The sequence below is a fragment of the Rhinatrema bivittatum genome, chromosome 10, assembly GCF_901001135.1.
Source record: "Rhinatrema bivittatum chromosome 10, aRhiBiv1.1, whole genome shotgun sequence".
Taxonomy (NCBI): Eukaryota; Metazoa; Chordata; class Amphibia; order Gymnophiona; family Rhinatrematidae; genus Rhinatrema; species Rhinatrema bivittatum.
Window position 1 is genome coordinate 24445618 of NC_042624.1, and position 26199 is coordinate 24471816.

General features: G+C 44.2%; 1 protein-coding gene across 1 annotated transcript in view; it reads left to right on the forward strand.

Annotated features, from left to right (window-relative positions):
- TRMT1L (tRNA methyltransferase 1 like) overlaps window positions 1-21140 on the forward strand; it is a 114155-nt gene extending 93015 nt beyond the window's left edge. Inside the window, exons 13-16 of the mRNA XM_029618737.1 lie at window positions 5526-5686; window positions 11464-11523; window positions 16474-16594; window positions 16699-21140. Coding sequence (XP_029474597.1) covers window positions 5526-5686; window positions 11464-11523; window positions 16474-16594; window positions 16699-16963 — 607 coding nt within the window. The 3' untranslated portion in view covers window positions 16964-21140. The remainder of the gene's footprint in view (window positions 1-5525; window positions 5687-11463; window positions 11524-16473; window positions 16595-16698) is intronic.
- Window positions 21141-26199: the final 5059 nt, after the last annotated feature.

Consider the following 26199-nt stretch of genomic DNA (forward strand, 5'->3'; position numbering starts at 1 on the left):
AGGTCTCCGGGAAGAACTGGACCGGCTGGTCCAGGAGACCATTGATAAGGCAATGGATCGGCTCCAGGTTCCACCGGCACCGAGAGTGGAACTGGTCACCGACCCGATGACAGCAGCGCTGCCACAGCTGCTATCCCGGATGGAGGCGCTCATGACTGCCCTTCCACCGGTGATTCCTAGGTCTCCGATGGCTCCGGTGCGCTCCCCAATGACAGCTTCATCGGGAGGAGAAACACCGTTCCGCATTCCTCCTTCGGGGGTATTGCCTCAGCCATCGATGCCGTGTCGTCCCTCGCCACCGATTCATTCATCGGGAGCGACATGCACATCAGCACCATCGATGCCGGCACAGATACCCCCCAGGGCGTCCACAGTGCCCCCGGTGATTCCTTCGATTTTCTCGGAGCCTCAGCCAGGCCCTTCGGGTATCAAACCCCCTTCTCATCCTACAGGTCAGCCTGCTGATCCTTATGACACCTGGGGTGATGATACTTCCACAGACACAGATGACTTACCTTCACCTCCCTCTCCTACTGAAAGTAGAAAGCGTTCTCCTCCAGAGGACCTTTCTTTCATTAATTTTGTGAAGGAAATGTCGGAATTGGTGCCTTTTCAGCTTCAGACGGAGTAAGATGATAGGCACCAGATGATGGAGCTTCTCCAGTTCCTGGATGCCCCTAAAGTGATCACTTCTTTTCCCATTCATCAAGTTCTTCTTGACCTCCTCAAAAAGAACTGGGAAAACCCTGGATCCATTGCCCCAGTACACAGTAAGGCTGACACTACCTATCTAGTACAGTCAGCCCCTGGCTTTCAAAAATCTCAGCTCGACCACCATTCAGTTGTGGTAGAATCAGCTCAAAAGAAAGCAAAAAGGACGAAGCCTCACTCCTCTACCCCTCCTGTTAAGGAACACAGGTTCCTAGACAATATTGGTTGAAGAGTGTTCCAAGGGGCCATGCTCATCTCCAGAATTGCTTCTTACCAGCTGTACATGACCCAATACAACAGGGTCATTTTCATGCAAATACAGGACTTCTCTGAAACCCTGCCTGACCAATTCCAAGAACATCTTCAAATCCTTGCCAACAAGGGGTTTGAGGCGGGAAAGCATGAGATAAGAACAGCTTACGATATCTTCGACACCTCCACTAGAGTGTCTGCAACTGCCATTTCGGCAAGATGCTGGGCCTGGCTCAAGTCTTCTGACCTTCGCCCAGAAGTACAAGACAGGCTCTCTGACCTGCCCTGTATAGGAGGTGATCTGTTCGGTGAACAGATCCAGCAAATAGTGGCTGAATTAAAGGACCATCATGAGACCCTCAAACAGCTCTCATCGATACCTTCTGACTTCCCTTCTAGACTGCCCTTCAAGAAAGACTCTAAGAAGTCATTCTTCTGCCCAAGGAAGTACTATCCTCCACCAGCAAGGTCCCGAGTTACGAGGCCTTATCAAAAATCTCAGCCTCGGCAGCCCCGGAAGCAAAAGCCACAAGCAGCTCCCCAGCCGGGGCCTGCTTCAGGTTTTTGACTTTCCCTTGGAAAGCAGCAGCCTGATTCCTCTGCCAAGCATACCAGTGGGAGGTCGATTGTGCCACTTTCACGGCATGTGGCAATCAATCACAACCGACCAATGGGTGCTAGCAATCATTGCTCAGGGTTACCACCTAAACTTTCTTGCTCTTCCACCGGACTCACCACCTCTACAAGCGTGGAGAGTAACCGCCCACTCTGTCCTTCTGGAGCAGGAGGTTTCCCTTCTTCTCCAGTTAAGAGCAGTAGAACCCGTTCCTCTTTCGCAACAAGGCCTAGGGTTCTATTCCCGGTACTTTTTGATCCCCAAAAAATCTGGGGGGCTTCTTCCAATCCTGGACCTACGTGCCCTCAACAAGTACCTCCAGCGAGAAAAGTTCAAGATGGTAACCTTGGGCTCGCTTCTACTTCTTCTACAAAGAGGAGACTGGCTCTGCTCTCTGGACCTCCAGGACGCATACACCCACATTGCGATATCTCTAGTTCATCGCAAGTACCTCAGGTTTTTAGTAGGTCCAAAGCACTATCAATACCGAGTGCTTCCATTTGGCCTAGCATCGGCACCACGAATCTTTACCAAATGTCTCGTAGTTGTCTCAGCCTTTCTCAGGAAAGAAGGTGTTCATGTCTACCCCTATCTAGATGACTGGTTAATCAGGGCCCCAACCCAGCAAGCCGCTCGATTGTCCCTGAATTTGACCCTACACACTCTTAATTTCTCTAGGATTTCTCGTCAATTATGAGAAATCCTATTTAGTCCCATCTCAAACCTTGTCGTTCATTGGGGCAGACTTGGACACCTTGCAGGCAAAAGCCTTTCTACCTCAACGAGTGCAAACCCTCGTGTCCCTCACTCACCAGTTGCAGTCTCAGTATACAGCAACAGCTCGGCAATTCCTTGTCCTTCTCGGACACATGGCGTCCTCAGACCATCTCACACCAATGGCCCGCCTGGCCATGAGGCTCATGCATTGGACTCTGAGGTCACAATGGATTCAAGCGACTCAGCCTCTGTCAACCATTGTCCACATCACCGTCGCACTCAGTCTGACTCTTGCCTGGTGGAAAGATCAGAACAATCTCCTCCAGGGGACTGCCTTTTCACCTACCAGATCCTCAACTCATTCTCACCACTGATGCTTCCAACCTCGGGTGGGGAGCTCATGTGAACGATCTACAGACATAAGGATCTTGGTCTCCAGAGGAAGCCAAACACCAGATAAATTTCCTGGAGCTTCGAGCAATGCGATATGCTCTCAGAGCTTTTCAGGATTGCCTATCAAATCATGTCATCCTGATTCAGACAGACAACCAGGTGGCCATGTGGTACATCAACAAGCAGGGAGGCACAGGCTCCTTCCTTCTGTGTCAGGAAGCTGTGCAGATTTGGGCGGAAGCGCTCTCCCACTTGATGTACCTCAGGGCCACCTATTTGCCAGGAGTGCGCACAATGTCTTGGCAGACAAACTGAGTCGTGTCTTCCAACCGCACGAGTGGTCTCTCAACCCCTCGGTAGCGACCTTCCTCTTCCACCAAATAGACCTCTTTGCGTCCCCTCAGAACCACAAAGTGGACAATTACTGCTCCCTCATTCGGAGCGAGAGCTCTCAGCCCAGAGATGCATTCTCCCTCTCGTGGGCAGCCGGTCTGCTTTATGCATTCCCTCCACTTCCTCTTCTCTCGAAGACTCTCGTGAAGCTCCATCAGGACAAGGGAACCATGATCCTGATAGCACCTCACAGGCCACGCCAAGTGTGGTTTCCCATACTCCAGGATCTTTCCATCCGCAGGCACATTCCCTTGGGAACGGACCCGCATCTGATCACTCAGAACGACGGATGTCTACACCATCCCAATCTTCAGGCCTTGTCCCTGACAGCATGGATGTTGAAAGGGTAATCCTTCAACCACTTAACCTTTCAGATTCAGTTTCTCATGTCCTGATTGCTTCATGGAAGCCTTCCACAAGAAAGTCTTATTCCTATAAATGGAAAAGATATACATCATGGTGTTCTTCGCAATCCCTTGATCCTTTTTCCTGTCCAATCCCAAGGTTTTTGGACTATCTCTGGCATTTATCGGAATCAGGCCTAAAGACCTCTTCCATCAGAATGCATGTCAGTGCGGTAGCCGCCTTCCATAAAGATGTCGGGGATGTCCCTATGTCTGTACAACCCCTCGTTACACGTTTTCTGAAAGGCTTGCTCCATATCAAGCCTCCACTGCGTCCTCCGGCCCCTTCTTGGGACCTTAATCTGGTTCTCGGGCAGCTCATGAAACCACCATTCGAACCTCTTCACTCCTGTGACCTAAAATATCTCACATGGAAAGTGATTTTCCTTTTGGCTATCACTTCAGCTTGCAGGGTTAGTGAGTTACAGGCCCTAGTCACCTATCCGCCTTACACTAAACTCCTGCAGGACCGGTCGGTACTCCGCACTCACCCTAAGTTTTTGCCTAAGGTAGTTTCGGAGTTTCACATTAATCAATCCATCATACTACCTATCTTCTTTCCCAGGCCCCACTCCAGCCCAGGGGAACAGGCTCTGCATACCCTTGACTGTAAACAGGCTCTAGCGTTCTACCTAGACCGTACAGTTGCCCACAGGAAGAGCACTCAGTTATTCATCTCTTTCCATCCCAACAAATTAGGGCAACCTGTGGGTAAGCAGACTCTCTCCTCCTGGTTGGCGGACTGCATATCTTTTTGCTATCAGCAAGCAGGCATTCCTTTTCAAGACCGTGTTAAAGCACACTCTGTGAGGGCCATGGCGACTTCAGTAGCACACCTATGATTGGTGCCGCTTCCTGACATTTGCAGGGCTGCCACCTGGAGTTCTCTCCACGCTTTCGCAGCCCACTATTGCTTAGACAAAGCCGGAAGACAAGTTTCCATCTTCGGCCAATCTGTCCTGCATAACCTATTTCCAACGTGACGTACCAACACCCTTCCGCCTGCCTGGTGGGGTTCAGGATGCCCTCTACCAAATTCCACCCCAGTTGCTGTGCCTGTTGCACGCCGTTGGGTACATTTAGTGCATGTTCGGACATCCTCAGCTCGGTACTCACCCATATGTGAGGACTACCATCCTGCTTGTCCTGTGAGAAAGCAAGTGTTGCTTACCTGTAACAGGTGTTCTCACAGGACAGCAGGATGTTAGTCCTCACGAAACCCGCCCGCCGCCCCGCGGTGTTGGGTTCGTAAGGTTTTGTTTTATTTTTTCGGCACTGCCTGTAGCTATCAAATAAGAGTGAAGGGGGACCCATGCTGGCTGCAGGGTTAGTGCCATGCTGGGCATGCCCAGTGGGGGCCAGTCGAAGTTCTGGAAACTTTGACAGACGTTTTCCGTGATTGGGCTCCATCCTGATGATGTCACCCTTATGTGAGGACTAACATCCTGCTGTCCTGTGAGAACACCTGTTACAGGTAAGCAACACTTGCTTTACTATGTGCAGGTAGGGCTTTTGCCCTAAGTATCCCACACAATGGAAGAATATTAAAAAAAAACAAAAAACTCCTCCTAGTTCAGGGAGATCTTTTGAGGCAACATATGAGCAGATCACTATGACCAGCAAGTGTGAGTTGATGAATAGTAACTGCCTTTGGAGTCCAATCACTATAGATAAGGCCATTTCTCTCTCTGGCAGCTGCTTCCCCATTCTGGGTGTGAAGCTCTGATCACAGCATTAGATGTTGGCACTGTAGAAAGAATGGCGAGGTGCAAGTTTATCCGGATAATTACAGCAGAGTGGACTCGGCGGAGGCGCTATCCCACTGGATTATACTGGCCAGAGTTACCTGATGCACTGGGTAACTTGCTGCTCACTGGACTACGGGATAGGAACTATTTCTAACAAAAGAGTAATATTAATCTTGTGTGTCTGGTGCCGCTGCTGCTTTGGGTGAAGCTTTATGGCTGAAGCATTTGGATATTTATCCCTGTCCTTTCCTGAGCTGTGGAACTACAATGGGGTGCCTCTTTGTGTTATAGGTCAGGGAGCATCTTCAATGCTGGATTCCTGAGGAGAATGCTGTTTGAGTCTGTCCAGTATGGAATAGATGAAATTCAGACTTTATTAAAGACATTGATATGTGAAGCAGAGTGTACAACGCAAAAAATGTTTTGTATTCAACTGTGCCAGAACAACCAAGGTGAGACAATTGTAACCAAATGCTCTCTTTTTCAGCAGCAGCTCTGTATTGTGTGTTATCTGTGAGGTCCTTGTCCCGGAGCAGCTATTGCTAAAGAATCCTCGTAAATGCTATTAAACCAAATATATATCACTTAACTCATAGAATTCTGATTCTTGTTGGAATAAACGAGGGGGAATTGTTACATTTTCACACGTGTGGTAGAGGTGTCGAAACGTTAACAGATACTGGTGAACGGCATGTAGGTTTCAGGTATTTTCAAAGCTCAGATTTCTTTTAAATATAGATTTTTCTTTAAACTTGTGGCCAGATAAGTCCTTGCTTATACCTTATGAAGAATTGTCAGTTGAATGCAGTTTTTGCATTGTATATATATTGTTTTTCCAAGAGCAAGCTCAAGGCAGAAAAACCAACTCATTGCGCCTCATCTCTGTTGGTAGAAAAATGCAGAAGAAGGAAAACTTTGTGTATCCCAACTAGAACTAACAAAAATATAATAATTGAAACACACCATTTTTTTCAAAACTACAAAAAAGTCAAGGGGATAATATTAGCTGATCAATGCAAGATGCAGTTTGCAGACTTTTGCCCACTGTATTCATAAAGTGTATTGAGTATTTTAATCATTTAACATTCTCCACTCATTTATAATTAACCTCCTTTCTAAAAATTAAATTTATCCCACAACAACTTTTCTTAAAAAGGTTTGAAAGGCTCAAATACACTTCTCTTCAGAAAATCAGCTTAACCTGGGCATGCCATAGCTTCCTGGGATCCTACCTGCCACCCCGACCCTGCCCCATTGTCAGCAATGACACAATACAACGTCCATAGTGCTCTTTGAGTGGATAAAACAGCCACAGCCATACAAACAGGAACTTAAGCATAAACATACAGAATACTTTATGCAAATTTAACATTACCCTTTTAATAAGAGACTGGCCTACACCCCCACCAGCAAAGACTCTGTGCTGCTATCCCAGTGAGGCGGCAGCCCTCCAACCTTCTGCTTCGTGAAGGTGGTACCCACTGGCATCCCGCTTCACGAGTGCCGCCGTGGTCACTGCCGTTCCATGCAATGTGCTGCCGCCTCACCACCCCCCTGGCTGACTTGCAGGCCGTGCTTATTTATGCCAGGCCTCCATTTGGCCATCCCCAGCCCGGCCACCATCTCAGTCTATGCCAATCAATAGGTTAATAGCGCCCCACTTCATGCCCCTTCCCCACAAGCTTCCCCCCATGCGTAATCTTTGGTGCCTGGACCATTCCCCCTTCCCCAAACCCCACTAGTGCTTCTGTGGCAGTTTGCAAAGAGAGGATAAATAGATCTGTGCCAACCTCAGATAGGTGAACCCCATCTGGCCTATACAAGCCCGTGCAGCTAGCGGAGTTATCTTCGTGTATGATAATGTGTCCCCCCTATAGCCCATACCCAAGATCTCACTACTTTATTTAATTTTCGCCTGCTCTTTTGGATGCCTTGGCAGGATTTTGGTAATCTCCACACTAAGCAAGGGATAATATGGGACCAAATCAATACCACCAACAGCCAGAGATAAACACCAAATCTTTTTTGATGCTAAAGATGAGGTCAATGTTTTTGACCGAGATCAGATCATTACCACCTAAATGCAAGTTTATAACGTTCGACCGAGAAAGCTCTTTGGCGTATTGAAGGATGGATGGTGTATTTAGACCCACCTCATACCTCGATTGCCTAGCCAAAAAATGTTGGCGTTGCTTCATGATATGCCCATCTGTTTGCTGGCGTTCTTCGCCTTGGCTCTAATGTGTGCCCTATAAACATACGAGTGACCCAGGATTCATAGCACTTTAGTGTGAGAAGAATCTGATATATAAGAAAAGTAAGCTTAGGGGTAAGTAAGAGTCTCAATATGCCTGTGCCAATTCTGAGGAGGACTGTTTTATGGGCTGGATGTACGATTTGTATCTCCCCGACTGCCAGCACCCTACAGCCTTGATCTGTGCCTGGCATAGCCCGCTGCTGCTCGTGAATGATGCCGCACCAATTCTGAAGGAGTGAGGGTGATATTCATACGGCTCCTCCTTTATCTCTGCTAACCCTCTACAGGGACATACTAACGAACTGGTAACGCGACAATGCAGATCCGTTCTGATGTTTTAAATAAGGGCCTTTCCCAGGCAGGTGCACCCCTAAATAATCACGCGCAGCTCTAACTGGGTATATGGCCACCACATGAGCAGTATACAAACTAACCCACCTGCCTGCCATACATTGGTCGTTTTCTGACCTTCTGATGAAAATTTGCCCTGTATCGGGACAAACCTATATGTCCTCTATTTCAAGGCACAGGGGTGATAAGTTCACTTATCCTAAAGGCCCCAAAAAACATCAACGAAAAGGCAAGTGTCAAAAGCTGACCCACTAAAGCCTATAAAACTGGAGGTGGAATAAGCCTTCTTCTGTCAGCCCTAGCAGGCTTTTTTCTTCTTCGCCTAAAGCTCTCCTTCAACTTTATAATCAAAAAGGAGCTGCTGATGCAGTTCTTGCCCCACAACTTAGCCACAAATCTAATGGCCACCATGTGTTGCCCTGCCTGTGGTTTGGAGATGCTGGAGTCTCTAAGGTGAATTAAAAACTCAGTCACTGTTCTTTCCACAATTTGCTTCAAATAGGAGATGCCCTGTGATAGTCCAAAATTTTGGAATAAAAGTCCATCCCTTTGAATAGACTCTTCATGTTCTCTCTGCTAGTGCTGGTCTCAACATGGAGACAACTCCAGGCACCCCAGTTCCCAGATCCAAGGTGGGATCCGTGATGGCTGTACTTTTGCCTTTGGGGCCAGGAACCTGGAATGAGACCACACTGAAAACGCGGAAATGCATCAGCGATGCTCTTCTCAGCTCTAGGAACATGTTTAGCCTTGAAGACAAGGTTAATGCGCAGGAAGAGCAATACTAGCTTCTGTAAAAGCCTCAAGGCCCTGAGGAGCAGGTTGTAAGTAAATTAACAGCCTGAACAACCACCAGGTTATTGGACCAGAAGACCATTCTCTTATTCTAGAATTGGGCATCCACATGTGTATGGCCGCCACAGTGGGGAATAACTCAAGAAAGGTGATATCCTAATGTGAAGGCCATGGTTCTGCACACCATCTCCCTGCCAAGTAGACCCCAAATCCCAGGCCACCTGCCACGTCGGTGTATAGCTGCAATTCCCGATTGGTCACTGAGAGGTGTATCCACAAGTTCCTCCCATTATATTTCCCCTAAAAGGTCTGCCAGTCTCTCAGGTCATCCCTTAGGCTCTGGGTGATTCTAATAAAATGATGGTCCCTCAGGATAGCTGCCGAAGACTGTGACGATCTTCTAATGAAAGGACGAAACATAGGAATCATTTTATGAGCAAAATTAAGTTGGCCTATGAGGGACTACGTTTGTTTTAGCATGACCTTTTTGACTCTTGTGGAGTCGGAGATGGCCTCCCGCAGAGCTTCCAGCTTCTTGAGTGGAAGCCGCGTTACCATTTGCTGCGTGTCAGTCTCAGTGCTGAGAAAGGACAGAATTTGGGCCGGCCCTTCTGTTTTTTTTTTTTGGTGAGCTAGGGCAATGCCTAACTCTTCTGCCTTTCGGACAAATGCTTGAAGAGCCAGGGCATATGCCTTCGTATCCCAGTAGCCAGTGAACAAGAAATCGTCCAGATAATGGATAATTTTTCCCTTACCTGTGTCCTGCTCCACAGCCCATTGCACAAACGTGCTGAACCTTCTCGAAGCAAGCACAGGATATGGAGCAGCCCATCGGCAGGCATTTATCAAAGGTAGTATTTGTTCTAAAATTGAAATGCTAACAAACGGAAACAACTAGGGTGTACTGGGAGAAAGACGGAAAGCAGACTCAGTGTCTGCCTTGGCCATCCAGGCTTCCTGCCCCCAGAGCCTCACTATATACAAAACCTGGGCAAATGATGCATATGAAACAGAGCTGGCTTCTGGGTCCAGATAATCATTCACCGACCCTCCTCCTGGGAAGGATAGATAATGGTTCATCTTGAATTAATCTGGCTGGTTTTTTTCGTTACAGTCCCGGGTCAAAATCCTGAAATTAGGCAGTGGATTTTTCTTAAATGGCCCTGCAACCCTACCTAATGCAGACTTTTAATCTTATGTGCAATAACATCTCCACTGTGCCTTGCCAATCATAGATTATCAGACTCATTTGCAGTTTCTGGCCCCTCATAAGGGATGTAGAAACCTGAGAACCCAGCATAAAGCAAGCTCACTATCTCAGGCTGATAATCCTTTAATAGGCTCCATAACTTGGGCAAGTTGATTGGCATCTGAGCTCTGCAAAAGTCAGATGCCATCTCCCAGTCGAAGCCGGCAGCCAGCTCTGGCTGCTGGCAGTGCACCTGCCTTGTAGGTGCACTGCCCCACACGCAGTGCACATGTGCCTGTATTTGCGTGGCCCTGCATATCTGCAGTAGCCGACGTTATACAACTGACAGAGAGGTTATCTCGCTTGCATGCCCCCACCCCCACTGAATTTGAGTAAACCTCTGACCAGGGCGAAAAGGCAGCCTCCCTGAAAAGTTTGGGCGGCAAGTTGCACTGCATGCGCTAGGCTGGTAAGCGTTGCCTGAAAAACCAGGTATGACCTCCTGCACTGGCCTGTAGGGGATGATCTTGGAAAGCCACAGGTCAATATCCTTTCCATCCCAGCCCACGCTAGGGTTAACCACCATGTTGCACCTGAACTGTCCATCATACTTCAACCATGCGGTACCACCGAGATAAAGGTAGAGAAAATGCAGGAGGCCAAGTAAAACAGAAAGGGAGGGGGGAGCTTTTAATCCAGGGAGCCAGAAGAGCAAGGGGCGCTACGTGGAAGCAGATGTACCATTTGATGTTTTGCGTTCCGCGCCCTATTGGCATCTTTTTAAGTAAAGATGATACACAGCGTCAGCGATGCCGCAGCATCTGCTGTCACTGTGGGCGTGCGACTTTATAGAGAACCGCAGTGGTGTCGCTGCAGGAACATCAGAAGCTGGGGTCCCACTGTTGCAGCGCTGTGGTAAAAGAATAAAACAGACCTAATTCCACTAGTGCGGAGGAATTTTATTTAGAACGTCTGTAGCACATGAAATTGCATCGTTCTTTAAAGACCACGTTCGTTGCAGGATTTTGTAATCTTTGTCTCGCATCTGGAAGCTCTTCTATGCTGTACGGATATTTTAACACTGGAAAATTTGTCATATTTTGATTACAAAAGAGAACACAGATTTTTGAAGCTGTTGTCTTCCTGCAGTCAGCTTGTTTTTTCTCAGAACGGAGAAAAGTGTCATTTTAAATTGTATAGAAAATGTAATTTGTAATTCAGAGCTTTTCCATTGCTCGATAATGTCTGCAGGCTTTTTATATGCCTTCCTCCAGAGAGCAGCAACAATGGCAAGCATATTCAAATAGGATTAATTGAGGCTGCTTCACTTCAGAAATACACAATCTTATGCAAGTTTCAGATATTGCAATGAGGTATACCATAACTTTATATTTTAGAAAAGTGAAAGGAAAGTTATTAAAAACAGACTACCAATATGTTTTTTTTAAAAACATGTTTTATGAGTGCATGAATAACGTGATGTGGTTATTTCAAAATGCAGAGTCCTGGGCATCAGATTATCCATACTGGAGAATGATTTGAGAATGCCACATGTCTCACTCTCTTGCTTATTTGCTGAAGAGTACATTTGGCTTGCAATGTGTTTAGAATTGCTTTCGATTTTTATTCTGTTATAGAGGAGAGTGGAGTTCTGATCAGAAGACCAGATGTTGCAGCAGACTATTTGTCTCCGTCAGGTATTTGTTTTATGACTAATAGTTATTGCTCAATGTATACATTTTCTGTTCTCAAATTAAGGGCTATTGAGATCCTGATTGAGGAGCATAAGAGGTTAAAATGTGTTCCAGGAGATTATAAATATGTATGTGCTCATGGACATAAAAGTATGTCTTATTCAGCAAGAAATTTGGACTAGAAAATATTTGAATTTGAATAGGGTATTTTATGGCACCTTTCTAGAACAGTCGCAGTGTAACTCTGCATTGCATTCTAATGAATCCTTGTGAATATTTTCTGTTTGTACTATTGATGAAGTTCTGTTTTTGATTTGAACTTTATATTAGTTGTTAAGGTTGCCAAGCAGTTGAACAATTTGCCTTGCACGTTTTATAAAGCACATAACTTAAGGTCAAATGGCTAAGCCAACGGACAAATGTTGTAAGGGCTAGTTATATAGCATAGGAACATAAGAATTTCCATATTGGGTCAGACCGTGGGCCCATCAAGCCCAGTATCCTGTGTCAGGCCAGGACACAAGTGCCTGCCAAGATCCCCAAACAGTAAATAGATCCCATGCTGCTATCATGCAGTGATAAAATAGTGGCTATTCTCCAAGTCTACCTAGTTAGTAACAATTTATGGACTTCTCCTCCAGGAACCTTGTCCAAATGTTTTTTTAAATATAACTCCAGCAATGAATTCCAGAGCTTAATTGTGAATTGAGTGAAAAATACTGTTCTACAATTTGTTTTAAATGTACTAGTCTGTATTTTTTTAGAAGAGTAAATAACCAATTTACATTTATCTGTTCCACTCCGGTCTTGATTTTAAAGACCTCTATCATATCCCCCCTCAGTCGTCTCTTCTCCAAGCTGAACAGCCCTAACCTCTTCAGCCTTTCCTCATAGGGGAGCTGTTCCATTCCCCTTATCATTTTGGTTGCCCTTCTCTGTACCTTCTCCATCGCAATTATATCTTTTTTGAGATGCGGTGACCAGAATTGTACACAGTATTCAAGGTGGGGGTCTCACCATGGAGCGATACAGAGGCATTATGACATTTTCCGTTTTATTCACCATTCCCTTTCTAATAATTCCCAACATTCTGTTTGCTTTTTTGACTGCCGCAGCACACTGAACCGATGATTTCAATGTGTTATCCACTATGACACCTAGATCTCTTTCTTGGGTTGCAGCACCTAATATGGAACCCAACATTGTGTAATTATAGCATGGGTTATTTTTCCCTATATGCATCACCTTGCACTTATCCACATTAAATTTCATCTGCCATTTGGATGCCCGATCTTCCAGTCTCGCAAGGTCTGACCTAGTATGGCATGTTCTTATGTTCTTAACCCCTCTTTCAATGACATCTGTCTCTTCCCTTTACTAAACCCCTTCCCCTTTCAGGCCCCCCCCCCACCCAGCAAGCTGCAGAGAAGGTACAGATCTTCCCTCCCACACCCCTCACTTCCTGCCCAGCACCAGGGCCCACTTCTTCTCCCCCTCAAGTCCTCCCCTTTGCCAGCAGAGTTGGGTACAGGTTTCCCCAGCACCAGGTCCTGTCCCACGCTTCCTTAACCCCCTCCTCTCTCACACAAATCAAATTTGTAAATACAAAGACAGGAGACGAGTCAGAGCCCCAGTCAAACTGAGTGCCATGACTCCAGCCTCATCTGCAGGGTGTATTCACCACACACCTGGCACTAGCAGAGTGGTTAAATGACATCTGTGCTTGTAAAGGACGAGGTCTGGCTCCCAAGCCTGACCGCAGCTGAAATTGCCCAGCCACACCCGCGGTGCCAACTTCTCCAAGCAGTCTGAGTCCCGCCAGCCTTGCTGTATCAGCAACATCATCACGATGGCTTGCAGTGGTGGTGGAAAAGAGAAGACATTTGACTCTTTAAGTGCTTGGACACCTCTACCACCCTTTGCCCTTCCTCCAGTGCTACTCGTTCCCTCATCCAATCACATTCACAGGTTGACTGTTTTGGTGCCACTACCCACCCATTTGATGTCACCATATATATCACTGCTCTATTTGCTTCAGAGTGGTGATGTGAATTTTGTTTTGCCAGACATGGCCAGCAAAGTAAAACTGTCCGGCGCAGAGCTGGGCACCTTGCCATTCTTACTGGCGCATGTGAGGGGTGAAAATCCATCCTCCTTGGGCTAGATGCAGCCACAGAAAGGAAATGCACATGGGGCTAGAAAAAAGGGCCTTTGGGGATCCCTGATGTAAATCATTCTTCCTAAGGACACTATAACTGAGAGGCAGTTCAGTCTTTCTTCTCTGTGAGCAAACCTTTTCTGTGAGAAGCAGCCTTGTTAACCCTTCAAGGAGGGACCCACAGATTTTGCCAGAATTGTATCTAGTAACCCTAGAGGTGGTGGGGGATGAGCTAAAGCACATGGCAGTGAGAATGGATACTGAATCTCCTTCTTTCATGTTTGGAACAAGTATAGGTTCTCTGAGAAGTGGGCACTGTCCCAGAGGATTCCCTAATAGAATGTTTCTTTCTGAAAAAATCTTCATGAATCTCCATTGTCAGAGGGCAAACTGCCTTCTTTTCTTGGCACAGAGACATTTGTTCACTTCATGAATCTTCCTGAAGAAGTAAGCAATGTTCTTGTCTTTTCAAGATACTTTGGCCTTCCTTTGGCACAAAGAAGTATTCACACCATTGGACAGTTGTCACCTAACCAAGCAGGGTTGATTGAGAAGTGTCCAGATACTGGCCGAGTTGCCCAACGTCTTATACTGGTGGACTTTTACCTATCGGTGGTTCACATAGCTGAGCATCTCAATGCTCAAGCAGCCTGGCTCAGCAGAGCAGCTTTAAGGCTAGGAGATTGAGAATAAAGGCTCCCCCCGGGCCTTTTAAGACTATATATTCTCAGTAGAAGGCTGTAGTTAGACAATGGTAGTCTCTAGCACCAACACGAAGCATCTAAGTTACCACACTTGGTACCAAGGACCAACCAGACAATAGAAGTGAACACCAGTGGTTCACCTCTGGAAAGGTTCTGTTCCTTCTATCTTAACTCTGTGGATGATGGTCAGAGTAAAGCAAGAAAGTTCCAGGTAATCCTCGTGCCACCATGCTGGCAATTTTTTTCTAGAGTTTCTGGAAATGTCAGTATTAGAACCTTGGTCTTGTTTTGAGACTTGCTGAATCTTGGGCGTATCCTGAATCCAGACCCAAACTTGGATGGCTTGGAACTTGAGTAGCAAGGGCTGCTCAGAAAGAGTATTAGAGGGCCCATTGGAGGCTAGAGGACACCCAGCTTACAAAACATGGAAGCATTTGCACTCTGGAGGAGTTTGAGCAACTTAACTCTATGTCAAGTATCCTAGCGTTCTTGTTCAAGAGATTGGATATGGGCTTCGCTGGAGTGCGTTCTCCGTGATGGATGGGCCTTTCACAGACTAAGTTGGTGCTTCTCATTCAGAATTAATCAGATTTTTCAAATCTACAAAACTGCAGTGATCCAGGTTTCTAAGCTCTTTGCAACTAAGAACTTAAAATTTGGGAAGGTTTCCTTGTGTTTCTAGACTTTGATGGCTTTCTTGGTGGTAGATGATGGACCAGAAGAGTGAGTGAATTGGTCATTAATCTTGCTTGTTCTTTACTCGTTTTTTTGCTGACAGTTGTTATGCACTGTTTCAAGCTTTACTCTGAGCCATTAGCCACAAAATCCTTGCCTAGTATTTTTAGCCAGAGTCGAGAAATTCCCAACTGGATATTCACAGTGCTGAAGTACCTTTTGGAAAACACAAGATTTAGTTAAAAAAAAAAAAAAAATTAGAGCTGCACTTATTTTTTTAGGGTTGTGCTACTAAAAACCAAAAAAAAAAACTTACCCTGTAGGAATTTAAACCTACAAGAGAGGTGGAGAGACCCCCACTCGAAGAGCAGTGTCCATTTCTTAGATGGAAACAGCTCACACCTCGATGAAAGACACATGCACGGCAGCCACCTGGAGTAATGTAGGTACGACCAAATCGACACGTGGACTTCAAAAGACCACATAGGTCAACACTGCTAATTAGAAGAGTGGCAATGGTGTATTATAAAAAAATAGTGCATGGACAAGGAGCCAGAGGGGCATTATTTACATTCTTTGAGGTGTTGCCAGAGATGGCTGGGAAGAGTATAGGGGCGTAAAACTATGAATTTGAGATGGGGGGCCATGGGTTGAACTTTTATTGGCGTGTTAGTTTTTAAATGTGTTAGGCCATATTAACTGTATGGTCTGTTTTAGTCATATGATATATATTTATATATTGGATATTCATTGTATTTTATAATGTTTATGTGCTGTTGTGCACCTATAGGATGGTCTATCAGTTTTTAAATTTAAATTTTCTTACCTGTCAATTTACTTTCTGTTAACACCAGAAAAAAAAGGTAGAAAACTAAGTGGTTGTTGGTCTTCGCTATCTGTTTGTGATCCTTACTGTAGGAATTGTTCTCTAATTTTCTTAAGTGCAGCCTGTTGATTTTTTTATATAGCAAGAAAATGTGCTAATACAGTTGTGTGCAAAACATTTAGACACCCTGGGTCAAATTGTGTGTTTCTATGAATCTTTACATGAACAAAAGCTAACATAACCTCTGCATGACACACAGTTTCCATCCTGAACAGAGAATTGTGGGTTATTTTGCTGTGTTTTGTGGTGTTGGCATATTAGCTCACAGGCACACCTCTTTCTGCTTTGTAGTGTGTTGGTATGCTGTACCAAGTTGTTGTATACTGTAGTATGCTGTAAACTGTAGTCGTTGGGTCTGTGTGGAAATGCACATCCAGTGTGACTGACGGAAACTTCAGATTTTTGAAGCAGTAGATGTTAGCACAGACAAATTCTGAAAAATATGGTTTAATTTTGAGTCGCGTGAGTTTTAACAACCTTTTCACGTAATATTTCTAGTACTTATGCCTAACATACCCTGTCTGTTTTAGGAAAGCGGAAACGCCCAGACATGGCCAAAAGATCACAGAAACAGGGGAAGTTTGAAACGACGCACCCTGCTTTTTACTATAGCATCCACCGACACAGTATCCGAGGAATGAACATACCGAAGTAAGTCGCGGCCTTCCTACGCCCAGTCCCTGGCAATGTAAAATGATCACTCTAGACTCTGTCCTAAATGTCCCTTTCTCTTTTTATATGGCTTTTTTTTACAGGCTAAACAAATTTCTACAGTACCTGACAGAAACTGGTTTCCAAGTGAGCCGCACCCATTTCGACCCCACAGGGGTGCGGACGGATGCCACGCTGCAGCAGATCAGGTCCATCCTGCAGAAGTACAGCACCCCCTGCAACACCGGGCTGACGGGGGCACAGGCTGGCGACTGTCCCCAGCCCACAGAAGACAACACGTTGGACTCCCCGCAGCCAAGCGAAGACCCGCCAGCAGAAGAAGAGGCAGTCAATTACGACAGCATGTAACTTACCGATGGCCATCCTGGGCCTTGGCGAGGATGGAAGATTGCCACAACTTTTATGGGTTTTATCATCCAGCTATGTTGTAAGATACATTTTTATAAGATAATGTAGTTAAATGTGCAAGTGCAGCCAACTTTAGATGTTATATTATCACATGATGTCGTCCTTGCTTTATTAAGTTAAGGCAAAGAATAAAGCTGCCATTCCACCATCCCCTTCCCCCTCCCTTTTTTTTTTTTCCTGGCTTTCACTGAACCATGCCCATCAAAAAATGATGGTTCGAATCTTTTAAAGAAAATACTCTTGTAAGGCAGAAAGAGCCTTTTAGATGTATCATTAACATTCCCTTGCCTACAGCTCACAAGTTTTTTGTCTCCTTGGTTGCTTGCCACATCGTTCCTGTCTCCATGCTGTGTGCGTCGCCGGAGCTTGCTTTTTTTTTTTCGTGTGTGTGTTTTAGAATGAAGTTGAAATGAGCGACCTGCGTCGCTTGCTGAATCCCCGGCTCGTAAAGCACGTAATAAATCCGTTAAGGTTCGGCAACAGTTAATCTTTTTGGAAGCTGCAGCCTTCCCTTATGAAACAGATTGACAAGATGGGCTAAATCTATCTCCGTACACAGTAGGAGTAATCAGTCACACAAAAGCGGGTGTCATCACGTGGCAGAGGCAAGACAGAAGAGCTCTCTCAGCGCTCAGCAGGAGCAGAAAGATCTTACACATGTACATTTCTCAGTAGCCACCTGCATCTCCTTTGTCGTCTTCTACTTGTGTGAATGGTTGTTAAGTTTTGGGGTCTCTAACTGCTTGTAGCTTTTTCCTTGTTTTATTTTCTTTATTTTTTTTTGCTTTCCTAGAAAATATCTTCAGGGCTGCAGGCCTCATAGTGACCTGTAGGCCTAACACATCCATTTACCACTCGGCACTATCTAGAAAATTCTTCACATCAAGATTGCAGCGGTACATGGGCAGTTCTTTGAAGCTTGTTTAATCTACTTCAACCGTTCCCCTCACCCTCAGGCAGTAATCGTGGGCTGCAATGATTTTCTGGAATGTGGAAGTAGCAATTTAATCACATGCAGCTTGGGGGGGGGGGGGGGGGTCTCCACGTGTGTGGTTGACTTCATCCTGCTTCACTGCAAAGAGAGTTCAATTTCTCACCTGTAACAGGTGTTCTCTGTAGACAGCAGGATAAATCCGCCACACTGTCCCCCCTGTTCCCCCTTTAGAGTTGAAGAATAACTTGTTGTAATGATTGAGGAGTCCCACATGGTGTGGTCCACGCATGCTTAAAAAAGCTGCCTCAGTCCTTGAGTTCTTATGTCTCAGCAACATCAGATGATGTCGTCCATTTGTGTGGCTGATTTATCCTGCTTTCTACAGAGAGCACCTATTACAGGCTAGCAGCTTAGCTTTCTTTGTATTCCCACCCTACTGTGGCTTAGACAGACTATGTTGTTTTCCCAGTATAGAAAAACACACTGATTCCTGTAAGGTGAAGAGGTTAAAGTAGTGAACTGAGAATCAAGGACGTCAGGGCTCTTAATACTGCCTCTTCTAGTGATGTGCGCTGAGAACCAAGAAAACCAAATCCTATCTTTCCCAATGATAAGGGCTGGGAAGCCAGGGGATTAAAATCCTCCATTCCTCTCTGATGCTGCTTGTAACCTTGGGAAAGTCGCTTTCTCCAAGAAATAAGCAGAATGGTAGTCCTCACACATGGGTGACATCAGGTGGAGCCCTGATGTAGGAAAACTTCTGTCAAGGTTTCTAGAAGTTTGACTACGCTCAGCATGCCCCCTACCATGTGTTCATATGAGGTCCCTCGCCAGTCTCTCTTTCCGTGGAGCTGAAGCCTTGCAGTATGTGTCAGCTCACTTTGGCTGTTCTTTGGCCTCGTGGAAAACCTTTTTTTTCTCGTGTCTTCCTAGATTTTATCATCTTGTCCCATCACCAGGTCCCTCATCAGTGCATTACCCAACCCAGTTGGTGTTAGTTCTTGGGAACAAAGGCCTCACCCTACGATACAGTGGTCATTGCCAGTTCCTCTGAGGAGGAAGCTCCATAGAGGTGGGCAGAGACACTGAGGCCTGTTGCCGTGCCCGCCCTCTCCCCCGGTCCAATTCCACCAGTGCCTGCACTTCTAGACATAGGCCAAGCACTTAGGGACCAATCCCCTGTCACTTTCAGTGAGAATGAGGAACCCTATGACCCCTGGGGGAATAACATTTCAGAGTCCTCTGAGGGCCTCCCTTCAGACTCTTCTCCTCCAGAGGAACGAAGGAAGTCTCTGCCTGAGGACTTGACCTCGCAGGGTTTGTGAGGGTGATGGCGGAAGCCATCCTATTTCAATTGTTGACAGAGTAAGATGCCAGGCACAAAATGCTTGAGATTCTCCAGTTCGTGGAGCCTCCTAAGGAGAACATGGTGGTCTTGGTACACATGGGAATTAAGAAGTTGCAGCTGAAGATATGGGAACAGCCCCTCAGTGCCTCCTGTCAGTAAGAAGGTAGACAGGGGTTTACCTCATCCAGAAAGCTGCTGGATTCAATAAGCGCCAACTGCCCACAAGAGAGCCAAGTGCTCTCGGACTCGTTCCTCAGAACCCGTAGGGAAGGACCATAGAGTGGACGCTCTTGGGAGGAAAATATTTCAAGGTGCCATGCTTATTGCCTGCATCTACGCCTACCAGCTCTACATGAGCCACTACTCGCAGGACATTTGGAAGTAGGGACCTTGAAAAGTGTATGCATCTACTGCTTTCTGTAAATAAATATGACTGTTACTATATGAGAGTTCTCCTGGTTATTTATGTCCTATCAGTAGCAGCCCATAACTGCTGGGGTGGAGGGCCATCAAAGGAGTATATGGCCTGCACAGTAAGCCATACATAAAGAAACAGAATGAGATAAAGATGTGCTGAGAAGGGGAAGGATATGTAGTAAACTTCAACAAGGTACCATTCCCCTTAGATTAAAAGGCTTGGGGGCAAGGGATCATATTAGAAAGCTGAAAGAAGTTGCTGTAAAGGAATGTGAAAAAATAAGTTGTTGGTGGTAGACGGCTGAAACATTTCAGAGGGCAGATGCCAGAAACATATGGGACAGACACGAAGTGGCCTTAGCCGTGAGGGGAGGAGGAGGAGAACACAGAGCAAGCAAGACCTGTGATAGCACAATCACTCGTGACGAATGGGCAGACTAAGGGCGAACCAAGTGGTCCTTATCTACTGACATTTTCTGTGTGTAAAACTGTAGTCAGCTCCTCTTAATCATAGTATAGACTCCTTTAAAGTCAAATCAAATTGGAGCCTTAGAAAACCCAGATGTACTGTTTAATAAAACTGCTCTTCATAATATTAGTAAAATAGAACACTGCCAAATTCAGCAGAAAATAAAAACAAGCTACTATTAAAGTTTCCACAGAATGAGACCTGTAAATAAAAAAAAAATTAGCTGAACACACACAGTACCTGCAAACCAGTTTATGTTCAGTTTTGAGACTTCATACACGTAAGCGCACATATCTTTCAAGTGGATCTCCATTTTTCCCTTAAAACCGAGGTATGGAAGTGCAAAACTCATCAATAGGATGGAGGGGAGGGGGGGGGGGGGTGTTTTTCTAAAAACAAAAAATTTCTTTAGTAGGAATGATGTGCCCAGCAGAGCTCTCGGCATTCTGGGATGATTTTCTGCAGAATCGCATACAGAAAATTGTCCCACAGTACCATGGAGTGAATCCTGGCTCATGCAGTGCTCCTTACAGCAAACTGTAAATGTAAAATAGTTTGAAATCATTTGTGTAATTTTAAATGTTGGGAAGAGACTCTGCCATTTTGAATTTTCATTTGTCTATATGATGACCCTTTTAATGTTCTATTATTTTGGAAATTGATTTCATTACAGTCTGTTTTAACAATTGTTTCCTGGTGAAAAAATATGCTGTTGCAAGCAGCTTTGTATGAAACTGTTAAAAAAAAAAAAAAAATTTGCTCTCATGTGGATCTGTTAACAGATTTTGAACAATTTGCGAACTAGATCAAGGATATGCATTGTGTTGCAAGATGTGTTTGTCCTAGCTCACCGAATCAGAAACTGTTTCAGTTAATTCCTCTGTTTCCACTTAGCATGGATGCAAGTCTAATTTGAACTATTGAAAAAAATAAATACTAAATCTTTGTATATGAAGGCTATTTTATATTTATAAATCTGGACCTTGAAAAGTATTGTATTCCAGGTGGGCCTGACTATAGGTTTAGTTGTTTTAGGGGTGCAGCTCCAGAAAGCATTTAATACTGAACTCAGCAAGGCTTGCTCTGTGGATATTGCTTGGTTTACTGGTGGCGTTTATTTTTGGTTTTTTTTTTTTACAGTTACCACACAGTGGGGCAGTGTTGAGCGCCCATTTTCCCATATTTAAATTAGGGGTCGCGCTAAAAAGGCACTAGAGAAAATTGTGTGTCCCTAGTGACTCCTCAGCATCGGATGCACAGTAGAGGTGGCTGTCAGTGCAGGTTGTGAAAATGAATGCTCAATCTACGAGCGTCCGTTTTCTCCCATTACTTGCATATACTCACACAAGATACACAGCCTGGAGCATGGATCTTGTGTTTGTATATTGGGCGTCTAGAATCTTTTTTTTTTTCCTAGCGTGTAGCCAGATGGACTCAGGACCCCGCTCCATCTGTCTACACTAGGGAAACAAAATTATCAAGTAAGTAATTTCTCCATTTTTTCAAAAACTTTTTTTTTTTTGCCTAACAGGATAAAGATCCTGCATGAGACTAAATGCACAATCAAATCTTTATGGGTAGAAATCCCTTGTGTGTTGGGGAAGACTATAGTGATAGTATACTACCGTCCACCTGGCCAAGATGATGAGACACAGTGACATGCTAAGAGAAATTAAGGAGGCATTATGACATTTTCTGTTCTATTAACCATTCCCTTCCTAATAATTCCTAGCAAATAGAATGTTAGGAATTATTAGGAAGGGAATGGTTAATAGAACAGAAAATGTCATAATGCCTCTATATCGCTCCATGGTGAGACCACACCTTGAATACTGTGTACAATTCTGGTCGCCGCATCTCAAAAAAGATATAGTTGCGATGGAGAAAGTACAGAGAAGGGCATCCAAAATAAGGGGAATGGAACAGCTTCCCTATGAGGAAAGGCTGAAGAGGTTAGGGCTGTTCAGCTTGGAGAAGAGACGGCTGAGGGGGGGATATGATAGAGGTCTTTAAGATCATGAGAGGTCTTGAACGAGTAGATGTGACTCGGTTATTTTCACTTTCGAATAATAGAAGGACTAGGGGGCATTCCATGAAGTTAGCAAGTAGCACATTTAAGACTAATCGGAGAAAATTCTTTTTCACTCAACGCATAATAAAGCTCTGGAATTTGTTGCCAGAGGATGTGGTTAGTGCAGTTAGTGTAGCTGGGTTCAAAAAAGGTTTGGATAAGTTCTTGGAGGAGAAGTCCATTAACGGCTATTAATCAAGTTTTCTTAGGGAATAGCCACTGCTATTAATTGCATCAGTAGTATGGGATCTTCTTAGTGTTTGGGTAATTGCCAGGTTCTTGTGGCCTGGTTTTGGCCTCTGTTGGAAACAGGATGCTGGGCTTGATGGACCCTTGGTCGGACCCAGTATGGTATGTTCTTAACCAAATTGGTAGTGCAGTAATAATGGGAGATTATTATAATAATAATAAATAAATAATAAATAAATACCATCCCCCCAACATACTCATCCACTATTTTCCCCACGCACATTCGCAATTTAGGCGTCCTTATTGATAATCAGCTCACTTTTAAACCATTCATCAAATCTATCATAAAGGAATGCTATTTTAAGCTGCAAACGATAAAAAAAACTCAGACCCCTGCTACATTACTCGGATTTCCGTACAGTGCTCCAGTCTATTATATTGTCTAAAATGGACTACTGTAATGCTCTACTCCTTGGCATCCCCACAACACACATCAAACCATTACAGCTATTACAAAACGCCACCGCTCGTATTCTGACTAATGCTAAAAAAAGAGACCATATTACCCCCACCCTTATCGAACTACACTGGCTCCCAATACGCTCAAGAATTCTTTACAAAGTACTCTCCCTCATCCACAAAAGTATGTTAAACTCCAACCTCAATTGGATCAACACCCCCCCCTCCTCCCACATACCTCTAACAGACCCACTTGCCCTGCCCTTCAAGGAACCCTACGTACCCAACCTATCAAATCTTTCAAACTCTCCTCCACCATAAGCAGAGCCTTCTCTCTCGCCGGCCCCACTGTATGGAACTCCTTGCCCCATGACATACGCATGGAGACTTTCACGCCCAAATTCAAGAAAAAATTGAAAATCTGGCTTTTCCAGCAAGCCTACCCCTTGACACCGCCCAATTCATTAAACCCCTCTCTAATTGATTCAACGAACTATGATTAAGTATGTGCTACGACTAAGAATGCCTTTTGACCACCGATGTATGCCTTGTGCTCTTATGACTACTGATGCCATGTATATATGTATATAGTTTTATATATGTTTATATTTACAGTTTTCAGTATTTATTGATCTATTAATTTGCATCACCTAATCCCCCTGTTATTCTGTACTTTTATTTCGGTTTTATGTAAGGGCGCCGCCCAAAAGTTTTTGTTCTTTGTGAACCGATACGATGTGCGAACGGATATCGGTATATAAGAGACCTTAAATAAATAATAAATAAATAAATAAATAAATTTCAATTACCATAACAAAAAAAATGGGAACACACATATTAAATATCTAAGAAGCCTAAGTGAAGGTGTCAGCAAGCCTGACGTATGTTTCAAAAGAAAACAACCGGTCTTCTAATCATCCACCTTCACAAAAATTACTTTTATTTATTCAAAAATATTTTTAAAAAATTGATTATTTTTTTTGTTCTTTTGTTATTTTTTTATATAAAAACCTCTTTGATAATCTTGTATCCCCGATCCACACAGTAGGACTTATCTTAATACCAAGGCTACTGTCTCAAAATGGACTCAACCTCTCAACCATCTCTTCACAGGAAACAAAACCGACATCGTCTCATTAAATACCCAAGTCTCATATGATGTAAGCCTCTGATGTCAATGGAATGCAAATCATAGGTGGTAACCCAGCTTCTATTGAAAGATTATCAAAATTGATGAAAAAATGATATAGAGCAGAAAGAAAAAAGGAAGATTACAATCATCCCAAAAAGACATGTAAATCTAAATCAGTATTTAACCCATTCGGAATGATCATTTGTAGTCGATAGATCCAATGTTGTTCAGATCTTAGCAGAAATAGTTCCCGATCTCCTCCTCGCCAATGTTCAGGTATGTGATGAATTGCACAGAAGGAAAGATCTTCAAACTGATGTCCAAACTGTATGCAGTGTGATACTAGGGGTTCATCAACCCGGGCATGCTTGATATTTGAACGATGTTCAATCACACGGATCTTCAATGTATAGAAGGTCGCAAGGACATTTGATCATGTAGATTACCATAGTAGATGTGCAAGAAGTTACATATTTCAGATAAATCTTATATCCAGTTTTCAGAGTGATCATTTTTGTAACAGACATAGAGGCTGAACATACCAAACAATTATTGCAGGGCTGATGGGACCCTGCAGTCAATGAATCTGAAAGTGGGGATTTAGAGAAATCAGAATGTACCAAAATATCTTTCAAATTTATTGTTTGAGAAAATGTGATTCGTGGAGGTGAATGAAAAATACCATGCATCTGTAAAATATGCCCGTTTTTTAAAATAGATAAGAACATAAGAAATTGCCATGCTGGGTCAGACCAAGTGCTCCTTGCTAACTTCATAGAATGCCCCCCTAGTCCTTCTACTCGTTCAAGACCTCTCATGATCTTAAACACTATCATATCCCCCCTCAGCCATCTCTTCTCCAAGCTGAACAGCCCTAACCTCTTTAGCCTTTCCTCATAGGGGAGCTGTTCCATCCCCTTTATCATTTTGGTTGCCCTTCTCTGTACCTTCTCCATCACAACTATATCTTTTTTGAGATGCGGCAACCAGAATCGTACACGGTATTCAAGGTGCGGACTCACCATGGAGCGATATAGAGGCATTATGACATTTTCTGTCTATTAACCATTCCCTTCCTAATAATTCCTAACATTCTGTTTGCTTTTTTGACTGCTGCAGCACACTGAGCCGACGATTTTAAAGTATTATCCATTATGATGCCTAGATCTTTTTCCTGGGTGGTAGCTCCTACTATGGAACCTAACATCGTGTAACTACAGCAAGGGTTATTTTTCTCTATATGCAACACCTTGCACTTGTCCACATTAAATTTCATCTGCCATTTGGATGCCCAGTCTTCCAGTCTTGCAAGGTCCTCCTGTAATGTATCACAATCCTCTTGTGATTTAACTACTCTGAATAATTTTGTATCATCCGCAAATTTGATAACCTCACTCGTCGTATTCCTTTCCAGATCATTTATATATATATACACATATATATATATATACACATATATATAGAAAAGCACCGGTCCAAGTACAGATCCCTGAGGCACTCCACTGTTTACCCTTTTCACTGAGAAAATTGACCATTTAATCCTACTCTGTTTCCTGTCTTTTAACCAGTTTGTAATCCACGAAAGGACATCGCCTCCTATCCCATGACTTTTTAGTTTTCTTAGAAGCCTTTGTCAAACGCCTTCTGAAAATTCAAATACACTACATCTACCGGTTCACCTTTATCCACATGTTTATTAACCCCTTCAAAAAAAATGAAGCAGATTTGTTAGGCAAGACTTCCCTTGGGTAAATCCCTGTTGACTGTGTTCCATTAAATCATGTCTTTCTATATGCTCTACGGTTTTGACCTTGAGAATACTTTCCACTATTTTTCCCGGCACTGAAGTCAGGCTCACTGGTCTATAGTTACCCAGATCGCCCCTGGAGCCTTTTTTAAATATTAGGGTTAAATTGACCACCCTCCAGTCTTCAGGTACAATGGATGATTTTAATGATAGGTCACAAATTTTAACTAATAGATCAGAAATTTCATTTTTTAGTTCCTTCAGTACCCTAGGATGCATACCATCCAGTCCAGGTGATTTGCTACTCTTTAGTTTATCAATCTGGTCTACTACATCTTCCAGGTTCTCAGTGATTTCGTTCAGTTCGTCTGACTCATCACCGCTGAAAACCATCTCCGGAACTGGTATCT